This window comes from Leucopleurus acutus, assembly GCF_964270905.1.
Source record: "Leucopleurus acutus genome assembly, chromosome: 8".
In the NCBI taxonomy this organism is placed as follows: domain Eukaryota; kingdom Metazoa; phylum Chordata; class Mammalia; order Artiodactyla; family Delphinidae; genus Leucopleurus; species Leucopleurus acutus.
In genome coordinates, this window is record NC_139151.1 from 103,975,004 (window position 1) to 103,988,081 (window position 13,078).

A 13,078-nucleotide genomic window follows, 5' to 3' on the forward strand; every position below is an offset into this window, starting at 1 on the left:
TTCCTCGGGCCGCCTGGGACCTGGGACGCGAGGGGCAGGGCCCAGCCGGCGCCAGGCCACGGAATCCGCCCGGCCCCTCACCTGAGCCGCCAGCCGCCGCCCGCACTTCCTCGCCCCGCCCCGCCCCGCCCCTTCCACATTCCTGCCCCGCCGGCCCCGAGGCCGCCGCTCCGCTGCGCCTGGCCCTCCCTCCGCTGCCCCGCGATGAAGGCGGCCCAGGCCTCAGGCGAGGAGGCGCCGCCCGGCGCGCGGTCCGTCAAGGTGGTCCTGGTGGGCGACGGCGGCTGCGGGAAGACGTCGCTGCTGATGGTCTTCGCCGAGGGCGCCTTCCCCGAGGTGAGTGCCGGCCCCTCGGGCTCAACGGGGCGCCGCGGCCTGGGTGCATCCTTCTCCACCCCGGGAGGGAAGTGCGCCCGTTCTGCCTCCCCGCAGAGCGTGGGGTCGAAGGCAGTTCTCACTTCGCCCGCGGGAGTGACATCGCCTGTCAAGTGCCAAGAATGCCACCTACCCGGGGGAGGTGTCCCGGGGACTGACTTAGGCAGCCTGGGGAACATAGCGGGTACTAAGAGAGCACTTGGCGGCACAGCATGGCTAAGTGGGACGGACAGCCTTGGCTTCGAATCACGGCTTTGCGACTTACAGCTGTGCGCCCTGGGGCAAGCTGCTTACCCTCTCTGTGCCTGTTTCCTTAACTGCTTAATAGGAATAACCGTGGTGCCCACCTCCCAGGGTCGCAGTGATGAGAGAGTTCATACAGGTCAGGGGCTCAGCTCTGAGCTGCAACAGGAAGGACTCACTGAAAAGTGGCCAGCGTTTTTCTTGGGAGACATCGTGTCTTCCCCCAGCTCTTGTCCCTACAGTGGATGTCCCGTGGGCTCAGCCTTGGAGAGTAAGAGCACACCAGCCTCTCAGACAGCTGGGTTAGCACCTCAGTCTCCTCCAACAAACTCTGGGGCCCTCAGTACTTTGCTCAGCCTCTGTGAGCCTCCGACCCCTCACTCGACCTCGCCGGCTGGAGAGACCCGAGGGTGGTGGTGAGGTGGAAGGTAAGGCTGAGAGACGGCCCCGAGTACCTGGCATGTCCTTGACGCCTGAGCATGTGGACTGTCACTCCTTCACTGACATGCCTACTGCCTGTCCAAGCGGACTCACTGGTACCAGGACGGGCTGGACACACCCACCCACCGTGCCCCACTCAGCCCAGTTCCCCTGGGAGTCCATGCGTGGGTCTGCTTCCAGCATCACGTTCCCCTGCCTGCTGATCCCAGCCCCCGCCAAAGCCCTGGGGTGGTACAGCACTGGGGGGTTGGATGCGGGAGGCAGGAGCAGCCGGGCCTGCTAACCCAGAGTCAGACTTTCTTTCCACTATGGCAGCATCGAGCCGACTCTTGCTTTGTGGTTTTTGGAGCTGATGTCACATCCTTTGGCCAGTCACATTTTTTTTAGCTGGGGGGAGGGATGTGTTTCCAGGCCCCCAGATGCTGCCTGTTAGAACCCAACAATTATGGCAGTGTGGGGAGCACCACAGAGTGCCACAGAGAGGCTAGGCCAGCCGGGGCCCAGAAGCAGTGCTGGGAGGGGTGGTCGCTCACCACCACTGTCCTGGGCTCTGAGATGGCCTTGAGAGTGAGACCCATCCCAATTGCAGAGAGGTTACAGTGCGGAAATGGGCATCTCACAGTTGATGGACAGTGTGTTTTTCACAATTTAAAAAAAATTAATTAATTAATTTTTTTTTTGGCTGCGTTGGGTCTTTGTTGCTGCACGCAGGCTTTCTCTAGTTGCAGCGAGTGGGGGCTACTCTTTGTTGTGGTGCGCGGGCTTCTCCTGGCGGTGGCTTCTCTTGTTGCGGAGCACGGGCTCTAGGCGCACGGGCTTCAATAGTTGTGGCTCATGGGCTCTAGAGCGCAGGCTCGGCAGTTGTGGCGCACGGGCTTAGTTGCTCCGCGGCATGTGGGATTTTCCTGGACCAGGGCTCGAACATGTGTCCCCTGCATTGGCAGGCGGATTCTTAACCACTCCACCACCAGGGAAGTCCAGACAGTGCATGGTGAAGGACACTCTGAAGGGAAAGGGAGAAGAACGTGCCTGTCACCAAAGGGCTGGACCTGCCTTGTCTAGGTTCCTCTCCTGTTTGGGGACCCTGATTTCCTGGGACCTGTCTGCCTCCAGGCACAAGAGACACCTCTCCATTTATTTATTTATTTATTTATCTATTTATTTATTTATTTATCTGGGCACTGCCCGGCTTGCGGGATCTTAGTTCCCCAACCAGGTTTCGAACACAGGCCCCGGCACAGAAAGCACAGGGTCCTAACCACTGGACCGCCAGGGAATTCCCAAGAGACCTCTTCATTTAAAAGAAACACAAGGTTTGAGAGCTGGCAAGGCCTTCATTTTACAGATGGGAAAACTGAGGCCAGAGAGAAGGGTCTTGCCTCAGGGCACAGGGCCCCACAGTGTCCTCCCGTCTGTGGTCCCCCCACCCAGCCCTGAGCAAGGGAGCAAGGCCTGGGCACCCAAGGTGCAGGCGGTCCAGCACGCCCCTTGGTGCAAAGGGCTTGTGTCATGGCAGGGTTTTGAAAACCTTCTCCCCTGTTGCTCAGACCCCGTCCTTAAAAGCTCCCCCTCTTTATTCCTGCACTTGTGTAAAAACCCATCCTGCTTCCATTCATCCAGCCTTTGTGGAGACAGGGTGAGCTCAGGCTCAGCAGGCCTGGGGCGGAGGGGCCTCTGGCCTGGGTGACCTCCCCCTGGGGCCAGACAGAAACAGGGGCATCCTGGTTGGATTGTGAAAGGTTGAGAGGCAAAGGAGGGGCCCCCAAAAGCTAGGAGCTCCCCAGGGCAGGCAATGAGTCTTTATTAGTTGCTCCCGGGTGTCCAGAATCGGATCCAGAGAGGGTGCTCATGAATGAATGAATGAGTAAGTGAGTGAATGAACAACACAGGTTAATGTCATTCCAGGAGGAGGGGACGGCAGGAAGGAAGGCTCAGAAATGGGACAGTCTGGACGAGGACAGAGATAAAAATAACAGTCCCGGCATGTGTACAGTGCTTATTTTCTACCAGGCCCTGTGCTCAGGGCTCCGCATGAAGCGCCTCCTTGAATCCTTTCAGCAACGTGCTGCGCTGGGGGCCTTAATAGACCCACTTTTTAGGCGCAGAGGAGGCCAGGGAGGCTCAGTGCCTTGGGAGGGTACACAGCTACAGAGTGGCAGCTCTAGGCCTCCACCCACCAGCCGACTCCCCCCCAGAAACTACTCCACTCTGCTCCAAGCTACTCCAAAGAGCGGCAGTGCCGCGGGCACTCCTGGGCTCTGGCCTGGGCACTGTGACCACCGGCTTCAGATGCCGCCTTCTCAGCTGCCCCCTTGACCCCTTCTTCCTCAGAGCTACACCCCCACGGTATTCGAGCAGCTCACCGTGAATCTGCACGTGAAGGGCAAACCCGTGCACCTCCAAATCTGGGACACAGCAGGTGGGTGCCAGGCTGGGGGAGGGACAGAGTGGGAGGAAGGGACCCACGACCTTCCTTCCGAACCAGGGAGGCCGACCAGTCTCCAGGGAACAGGTGTTGGCCAGGATTAGGGCCCCCGGGAGCCTGAACCCTCCTCACTTCGGCATCTGTGTCTGCTGCTTCCCCAGCCCAGAGCAGCCCACCATGTCCTGGAGGTGAATCGGAGCTCTTAGCTCTCAAGGGATGGACTGTTTCTGGCCTCCTGAGCGGTCCACCCTGGCTTTAGCTTCTGTAAGGTCTGTTTGAACGTGACCTCTGCCCTCTAGCCTCCTGACCTAGCCCATAAGAGGGTTCAGAGTCAAATCTACATCAGAACTCAAAGCTAAACTCTGGGAATCCCAGCAGCCCCCTTACCTTGGTTGGGCTGTGATATCTTTGCCCAGGTCCCGCCTGCCTCTTTCTTCTCATCCCCCATCCCCGCCCCAAGTCCAGGGCAAAGCAGGCTTCTGAGTGATGGCCTCAGACATCCCCTACTCCTTCCAGAACAGGGCTCTCTCAGCAGTGGTCTCGCCCAGGCCAGGGCTGGCACGTCCCACAGGCCAGCCAGGGGAACACAGCCCCGAGGGGGACGTTCACGTGTTGGATCCTGAGGCACAGGTCTAGGCCCTGATCCAGACCATCCCCATCGACACCCGCCCCTAGTCTTGGTTGGGGTGACCTCCCTGATGCTGGGGAGGTGCTGACAATGGGCAGGAGATCTGGAGGGAGTGACCACCCCTATTCTACCCAGGGCAAGTCGACTACGACCGCCTGCGGCCCCTGTTCTACCCTGATGCCAGCGTCCTGCTCCTCTGCTTTGACGTCACCAGCCCACACAGCTTTGACAACATCTCTAACCGGGTGGGTACAGCGGGTGGGGGGCAGACAGGCACAGCCCCATAGCCGGGCCACTCGGCTCCACCCCTACCCTTGACCCAGCAGACTGTCAGAGCTCGGCAGGCCCTGGATGGTATCGGGTCCAGTGCCTTTGGCATAAATATGGGGAAACTGAGGCCTAGAGAGACTTAGTCAGGGTCCCCCAGGGGTTTGGTGGCAGGGTCTGGACTGGCCCTCTGACTCCCGGTCCAGTGCTCCTTGTCTGCCCCATACTGCAGACTCAGAACGCTGTGACTCTTTCTACCGTGACCCTGCCTGAAGATTCTGGGCGACCCAGAGGCCCCCGCATCTCCCCAGCCTGGGCCTGCCCAAGGTCACACGAGCCATCAGTTTCCAGCAGCCCTCAGCCTCCATCAGTGTGACTGCTGGCTCCCAGCGGCCTCCCAGGATGTCCCCCAGTTATCTCAGAGGTTCCCGAGGCTGCACACAGGTGTCAGGGAAACGGTCCCTTGAGTTCCTCTGCTCCTACCCAGCAGCCACAGCCCCGCCCCCACTGCTGCCAGGGCCTCCATGCGCGTGTGAACGGCATGCTCCAGGGTTCCTCAGAACACAGCCAGTGACAGCATTAGTAACCGTAACCACAACGATGATGGCAGCATTTATCGAGAACTTACTGTGTGCCAGGTACTGCTGTAGGCACCAAGGACCAGGCAAGTGGTGGCTGGGACCGGGGTGCCAGCAGAGGCAGTGGTGAGAGGCCAGCGGATCTGTTCGGAAGGCAGAACCGAACCGTCAGCGTTTGCAGATGGATTGGACATGGGTGGGAGAGGGACATTTGATCAGAGCACCTGGAAGGTGGACTTGCCATTTCCCAAGATGAGAAGGAGAAAGCTGGGCGCAGGGAGGTGGGCGATGGAGGCCCGTTGGGCATCCCAGTGGAGGGTCAGGCAGGCAGGCAGAAGTCTGAGGCTGCAGTTCCTGGGAGGGGGCAGGGCTGGGCAGATCCATTTAGGAGTTGCTGGTGGGGAAGAGCTGTGGACTGGGCGTGGGGGAGAGGGGGGCTGTCACCTGGAGACCTGGGGTCAACCAGGAGAGCGCGGCCCTGGGGTGAAGCGCAGACCAGGTTTCAGAGGAGGGAGTGATCGCTGATGTCAGGGCTCAGGTAGGATGAGGTCTGAGGATTCCCTGTTGTGTTTAGCAAAGTGGAGTCGGGGAGGAGACCCTTTTCAAGGGCAGTTCTGTGGAGGGGAGGACTTGCTGGGACCGCACACCGGCCCCATCTGGCTCCAGAAGCCAGACGGTTTGATGTCAATTTTTCCTGAAACTGAGCAGGCGTGCGCTGCTGGAGATCTAAAGCCTGGATTCCAGGCTCCCAGGTTATAGTCCAGACTGAAATAACCAGGCCCTGGAGGCTCACATTCCGAAGAGCAGCTGACACGGGACAGGAGTGCCGCCTCCAACAGGCAACAGCTGCTGCAACCATGTTGTGAGCGGCTTTAATTTCAAAGCCTCACTGATTTCTTTATATATTTTACCCTGTTGGGGAGACGGTCATGGGACCCCTTACCTTGCAGAGGTAGGATTCTAGAGCAGGTGGGAACCGGGCTCTGGGTGCCACCCCCTGGGTTCAAATTCTGCCACTTCCAGTTGTGTGACCAAGGGCAAGTTATATAACATCCCTGAGCCTCCGTTAGTGCATCGGTACAATGGGGTTGATGATAGAACTTGCTTCATAGGGACTTGGGGGGTTAATGTGTTCATTACCTGTAAAGTCTTAGCCCGGCACAGAGTAGTTCTCCCTAAACTGGCTTTGCTGATTATTGTTGTGGGAGTCTACCTGGAGGGCAGGAGAGCGGCCCACTCCCTTGATGGCTCACACACACCCCCTCCCCACCTCCCTCCCCACAGTGGTACCCGGAGGTGAATCACTTCTGCAAGGAGGTGCCCATCATCGTCGTGGCCTGCAAGACTGACCTGCGCAAGGACAAGTTGCTGGTGAAGAAGCTGCAGAAAAATAGGTTGGAACCTGTGACCTACCACAGGGTAGGAAACCCAGCCCAGGGCACGGGGGTAGGGGTGCCAGGAGAGGAAACCCCTGGCGTAATGCTGTTCCGGCCCAGCCTCTCAGCAGCACCAGACATCTGGCACCCGCAGGGTGTGGGTCAGGGTAGGGGTTGATTTGGAGGCAGTCATGGTCAAGAACTGCCGGGCTTGGAAGTTTCCAGCTGTGGGATGGAGAGTGAGTGAGTGCGGTGCACATCAGATCCTGCCTACCCGCCTCACAGCCCGGGGGGGGGATGACCCCCAGGTCTCCAGTCCACAGGCCCCTCTCTGCAGCATGCCTGGGCAGGCCGGGAAGTTAATTAGTTGATGCCTCGAGAGGCAGAGACCCAGCCGGGAACTGAGGCAGGAAACCCGATGAAGCCATCGATGGGCTTGGTCAGGCCAGGGGACAGGAGCTGTGGGGGTCCTAGGAAGACGCACCTAGGATGGCCAAGGGGGCTGGGGGTGGCTGGACGTGAGGCCCCAGCGGCACCCCCCTGACAGCGGCCCCGTCCACTCTCCCTGTTAGGGCCAGGAGATGGCACGGGCCGTGGGCGCCGTGGCCTACCTCGAGTGCTCGGCTCTGCTCCAGGAGAACGTCCACACCATCTTCCAGGAGGCGGCCAAGGTGGCCCTCAGCAGCCGCCGTCGCAACTTCTGGAGGCGGATTACCCAGAGCTGTTGTGTGGTGACTTGATGGGCTGGGGCGCTCCTTCCCTGACCACACCAGCGGCACAGGAAGGAGCTGGGCGTTGACCTGGCCAGTTGGCTGGGCTGGACCCAGTCCCCAGGCTGTGACCACCGAACTGTACCCCAAACAGATGGGCACCGCCGAGGCCAGGCCCCTGACTCTGGCGCTGGTATCCCTGGACTGGAGAGAAACCCCTCTGAGGCCTGAGGAAGGGGGTTCCCGGGCTCACCAGCCCTGTGGAGGGCTAGGCCTGGAGACCCCTGGAATCACTCCCAGCTCCCAGCCCTGGACTACACATCCTGGAGCGGCCTGTGCAGCCTGGCGCCACCTCGTGGGTGTTCCCGGGCCTGCACCTTCAGGACCCGGTGGTGCTAGGACCCTCCAGCCAGAACTCACACCCTGCCCCGTCCCCCTTCGCCCTGCCCATCCCAGTGGTAACTGTAACACTAAAATGACATCACTTTTCAGTTGCGTCACGCCTCTTGTTTCGAAATGCCTTTACACACACGTTCCATGGTGGATAAGAGCACACCCCACATAGGCACTGGACCCAGTGTAACTACCTTGGATCCAAATCCGGCTTTATCACTTTAGAACCCTGGGCAAGTTACTGGAATTCTCTGGGCCTCTCGTCTGTGAAATGGGACCAATCACAGATGACCTCATGGAGCTTTGGGATGAGTAAGAGCATCGTGAGACACCTGCGAAGAACGTAGCAGGTGCCTGGCACACAGTAAGTGCTCACAAAAGGTTCACAGGTGTCACTTTTATTTATGATAAATACAATAGACAATATTCTATAGATGTATGTAATATGATTGATAAAGTGGATAGTCAGGGTTCTGCAGGAAAATAGAGCCAATAGGCTCTATACATACAGAGAGAGATTTTAAGGAATTGGTCCCCGCGATTGTGGAGGCTGGCAAGTCTGAAACCTGTAGGGCAGGCTGGAGGTCGATGTTGCAGTCTTTTTTAAAAAAAAATATTTATTTATTTATTTATTTTGGCTGTGCCGGGTCTTAGTTGCGGCATGTGGGGTCTTCGTTGCAGGATGTGGACTTCTTAGTAGCGGCATGCGTGCGGGATCCAGTGTCCCGACCAGGGATCGAACCCGGGCCCCCTGCATTGGAAGCGCAGAGTCTTACCCACTGGACCACCAGGGAAGTCCCAATGTTGCAGTCTTGAGTCTGAATTCTGCAGGGCAGCAGGCTGGAAATTCAGACAGGGATTCCGTGTTACTGACTTGAGGCAGAATTCCTTCTTCCTTGGGAAAACTCAGTCTTTTCTTTTAAGGCCTTCAACTGATTGGATGAGGTGCACCCACACGGAACCAGCCACTAACACCCACTTCCTCAGTTTCATTAGGAAACAGCTCCAGGGGTGGGACCACTTCCTCCAGGTGAGGGCTCATGGCTCAGGTTACAGAGCTGAGCTGAGGCAGAGGAAGTGATGTTAGGGACCTGCTCAGAAAACCCCACCTGGATTACAGGCTCCACTCCAGTGTTTTAATATAAGCTGCTCAGGGGTGGGAAACAACTTTTCCTGGCCTAGATTTCTAGCCTGATTGCTCCTTCCCCAAGCACACCCCATGCCCAGAATGTTCTTCCCTCTTCTCCCCCTGCCTGCCCTCCCCAGCCCAGTGAGCTAAGCCCAGTTCACACATCTCCTCTAATTTCCCCAAATGTGAGTCCCTGGAACCCTTGATAGTTATCTGGCTATAGGAAGCTTTTCACACTGACTTCTTGGCACCAGACCTGGGCTTCCCTTGAAGTCAGGCTCTTCGTCTCCCTCATCTCTTTGTTCCCAGACCCTAGTTGGGGATGTGGCTTGGCCTCTTGGCATTGCAGAGAGGCAGAGTGTTCCGTCTCTCGAGTCAGTAGCAGATCTGGGTTCGAATCCTAGTCCTGCCACTTTCCAGAGCCATGTGACTTTATGAGAGTCACACTCTTTGAGCCTCAACATGCCATCTGGCAAATGTAGGTAATCATGCCCGTCCTAGAGTGTTGCTATGAGGGTAAAGTGACAAACTGCTTGTCAGGTGCCTAGCACAGTGCCAGGAATAAAGGAGGTGTGCAGGAAACACGGGCTGGATTGCATGGAGTAGAGCTGTACTGGACAGTGTATCCTATACGGGAGGGCAAGGTACTGAACCAGATGTCAGGAGACCTGAGCGCTGGCTCAGACTCCTTCCCTGAGACAACCAGGGACTCCATCATCTGTGCCTTCAACAGCCTGGTGTCCAAGGAGCTCCCTGATGTGCCCAAAACACCATGACAAGAACTAGGGGTATTATACAGGGAACCCACAGTTTGTGCCCTCAAAGCCAGATCTGTTTGCAATGCCACAGAGGAGGGGTCCTAACCCCAGCATGCAGGGGTGGTTGGGAAGCTACCAGGAGAGAAAAGGCACTTCCCTGAAAAGAGAGACAGCCCGGTGAGCCTGGGGGGTAATGAGTGCCACTGAGAGTCTTGTCGAATGTTGTGTGAGGTTTTGCCAGGCAGACAAGACAAGAGGCTCAGGCCAAGGAGGGCTGAGAGTATTAACTAGAAGGTGATGGAGTGGTGGGCTTGGTTCTGGAGAGTGTCAGTCTGCTCACCTGATAAACAGGTGGAATAAATTCTGCCTTGTTGCCTCTTATCTCTCAGCAGGGTTAAGAATATCAAGAAGAGATGATTAGATAGATAAATAAATAGGTGTGATGGCCAGATTTAAATGCTGGAACTTCCCAGGAATTCCCTGGTGGTCCAGTGGTTAGGACTCGGTGCTTTCACTGCCTTGGCCCCAGGTTTGCTGGTCAGGGAACTAAGATCCCACAAGCCATGCAGCGCAGCCAAAAAAAAAAAAAAATTTAAATGTCAACTTGATGAGGCTACAGTGCCCAGTTGTTTGGTCAAATGCCAGTTGAGATGTTGTGAAGGTATTTTTTTGATATGATTACCTTTTTAAAAAGATATTTATTTATTTGGCTGCACCGGGTCTTAGTTGCAGCTTGCCAGCTCCTTAGTTGCGGCATGTGGGCTCCTTAGTTGTGGCATGTGAACTCTTAGTTGCAGCATGCATGTGGGATCTAGTTCCCTGACCACGGATTGAACCTGGGCCCCCTGCATTGGGAGCGCAGAGTCTTATCCACTGCGCCACCTGGGAAGTCCCGATTACTTTTATTTTTATTTAGTTAAAATAAAATAAATATGGCTGCATTGGGTCTTTGTTGCTGTGCGTGGCCTTTCTCTAGTTGCTGGGAGCGGGAGCTACTCTTCTTTGCTGTACGTGGGCTTCTCCTTGCAGTGGCTCTCCCTCTGTGGAGCAGGGGCTCCAGGTGCGCAGGCCTCAGCAGTTGTGGCGCACAGGCCGAGTTGCTCCGCAGCATGTGGGATCCTTCTGGACCAGGGATCAAACCTGTGTCCCCTGCATTGGCAGGCGGACTCCTAACCACTGCGCCACCAGGGAAGCCCCCGATTACTTTTAAATTTGTAGCCTTTGAGTAAAGCAGATTACTTTGTATAATGTGTGTGGGCCTCATCCAATGAGGTGAATGCCTTCAAACACTGCACTGAGGTTTCCGGAAGAAGAGGGTCACGTGGCCAGAAGTAGGACTGAAGTTCAACTCTGGCCATTGCTGTACTTCACCCAGGACACAGTTTGGGAGGTCAAGGTCTGGGAACAACTGCTGTCTGTGAGCAGCGGGGAAGCAGGATGTGGGTCAAGGAGGTGGAAGGATCCACAGGTGTGAGAGGTGGAGAAGGGGGGCTTGTGGGGCCACTGCACAGAGGGGGAAGTGGGCAGGGGCCTGCTCTGATGGGGGCCGCTGGAGAGGAGAGTGCCTGCAGGGGAGCAGTTGAGGCAGGAACACTCACCTTTACTTTCTCTCCAGCCACACCTCCCCCCGCCCCCCACCCTTGGCTGCTCTCTTTTACGTTCTTGGAGAGCTCATCAACTTTTGACGTGATCCTGTCTCCCATTGAATTGCCAACTCCTTGAGAGCACGGCCTGCGTTTGTTGGAATCCCCTGTGCCTCAAACAGTGCCTCGCATGGAAGAAGCACTAAAGAAATACGTGATGAACAAATGGACGAGTGCCGCGAGGCAATGCCCCACTTCAGGCTGTCAGCCGCGCCTGCCTGGACCACCTCAAAGGTCTCCCAGCCTCCAGGCTCTTGGCCTCCTTCATCCTCCCCATCAGCAATCTTCCAAAGCACAGATCCAGTCACGTCACCTTGAGCCTTCTGCAGCACCCCCCGTCCAGAGGAGGTCTAACTTCGCCAGGTGGAGACCTGGGAGGTCTCTCACATCTGGCTGAAGCCCACCTTCCCCACCTTACGCCTAGGACACCTGACACTCCAGCCACACCCAGGGTAGCTGGACCAGCCTCCAAGTCTCTGCTCTGGCTGTTTCCCCACCTCGGCCTGCCCTTCCTCCCAGTCACCGCTTGTTCAAACCCCCCTCGACCCCCAGATCCTTCGGTGCCCAGCTCAGACACCACCTTGTCCGGGAAGCCTGTGGCTCTGCTGGCTTCCTCACTCCTGCATCACCGCACACACACGAACCCGCCTGCACACCAGAGCGTTTACTGTCTTTGCGTGGGCCCCTTGGCTAAGGAACTGGACCTCTGTTCCCGTGCTGTGGGAAAGGCCAGCTTGGATTCCTTAAGATGACACATCTGGTGACGAGACCAGGCAGGGTGGCCAGGAGGGCAGAGGTGGGAGCAGGAGACCAGTTGGGCAGCTGCAGACACCCAGACATGAGAAACAGGCCACCACAAGTCAAGGCCGAGTGACTTCTGGGCTGGGAAGCGGTGGCTGCAGAGAGGGTGGACTGCGTGTGGGAAGGGTGGGGACGCTGAGAGTGAGGGAAGAATGCAGGCCTCACCCCTGCGTGCGTGAGAAGGCGAGCCCCTTCCTGAGACACCTGCTCCGGGAGAGGTGGGAACCACTCAGTGGCTGGTTTCCAGCTTCAGGCCCCCAGCCATCCCGGCCACCGCACAGCTGTCCCAGGTGTCACGGGAGGGCAGGGTGAGTGGCAGCACTTGGAGATGCCCAGCTGAGGAGCCGCTTTCAGTTCCTCACAACCAGCCTGGCAGGGCGGCGTGGCCAGACAAGTGGGAGCCTGGGGAAGGTGCAGCCCGGAGGCCAGCTGGGGCCAAGAGCCACAAACCAGTGTCTTCATTTCTTCACACCGCCTCCGCCCAGCCTTGGGGGTGTCTGCCAGGAAGGCAAGGGGTAGGGGAGGGGACCCCAAGTCATCTTCCCCAGGACAGGCCACTCCCTGGCATCCTTGCACAGGGAGGGTGGGGCACACTATCTGTGAGTCACGAAGCTTTCCTCTCCCCTCTGCCCAGACAGCACCCTGGGCCCCGCGTCTGGGTGTGGGAAGGGATGGGTGGCTGGCAGATCACCCACTTCAGGCCACCCTGTTTGCTCTCTCCTGCCTTTTGCTCTTGGGGACCCTTCCTTTGGAGGATGAGAACTCACAGCTTCCAGGAAGTCATCCCGAAGCCACTAGCTAGGGATCCAGCAGAGCCTGAGACCAGAGGGGCAGAGAGATCCAAAACAGCGTGGAATACCTGACCACCCACCCTACCCAGAGCTTGATCTCCAAGCTAAAGGCTTCTGACACGTAGGCCAGCTTATGGAAAGCAGGGGATTTTCCTAGTTTCAAATCCTGGTTCTGCAATTTACCAGCTCTGTGACTTCGGAGGAGTCACTAGGTTCCTCTTTGTGTCAGTTTCCTTATCTGTAAAATGAGGGTAAGAGTAGGACCTACCTCCCAGAGTTGGATTCAATGAGTTAATGCAACTAGGGCTTATTCAGTCCGTAGTCAGTGTCAACTAGAGTTATTAACTATGAAGTGAGGGTTATTTGCTATGCAACATTCTTGCAGGGGCTGCAAAGCAGGGGCAAGCATGGAAGTGTTTCCCGGGTGTTGGTCCCCTCTTCCCAATCTGGATCCCAGGCCTGAGAGGGAACATAGACCCTCCTGATGACAAGGATGGGCAGCCTCAGAGGGGAGTGGACA

At 57.3% G+C, this 13,078-nt stretch overlaps 1 protein-coding gene across 2 annotated transcripts; it reads left to right on the plus strand.

Moving 5' to 3' along the window:
• Nucleotides 1-204: 204 nt before the first annotated feature.
• Nucleotides 205-7,437, plus strand: RHOD (ras homolog family member D; the record flags this gene model as incomplete). 2 transcript variants are annotated; one of them, XM_082843889.1, is made up of 5 exons in its annotated part: nt 205-336; nt 3,391-3,478; nt 4,248-4,357; nt 6,242-6,376; nt 6,906-7,437. In XM_082843889.1, the coding sequence occupies 5 exons, from the start codon at nt 205-207 to the stop codon at nt 7,071-7,073; spliced, it is 633 nt and encodes a 210-aa protein (XP_082700015.1). In that variant the 3' UTR covers nt 7,074-7,437. The 2 variants fall into 2 exon arrangements, with proteins under 2 accessions (XP_082700015.1, XP_082700016.1); XM_082843890.1 differs by having other exon boundaries at nt 6,242-6,351.
• Between the last annotated feature and the right edge of the window lie 5,641 nt (nt 7,438-13,078).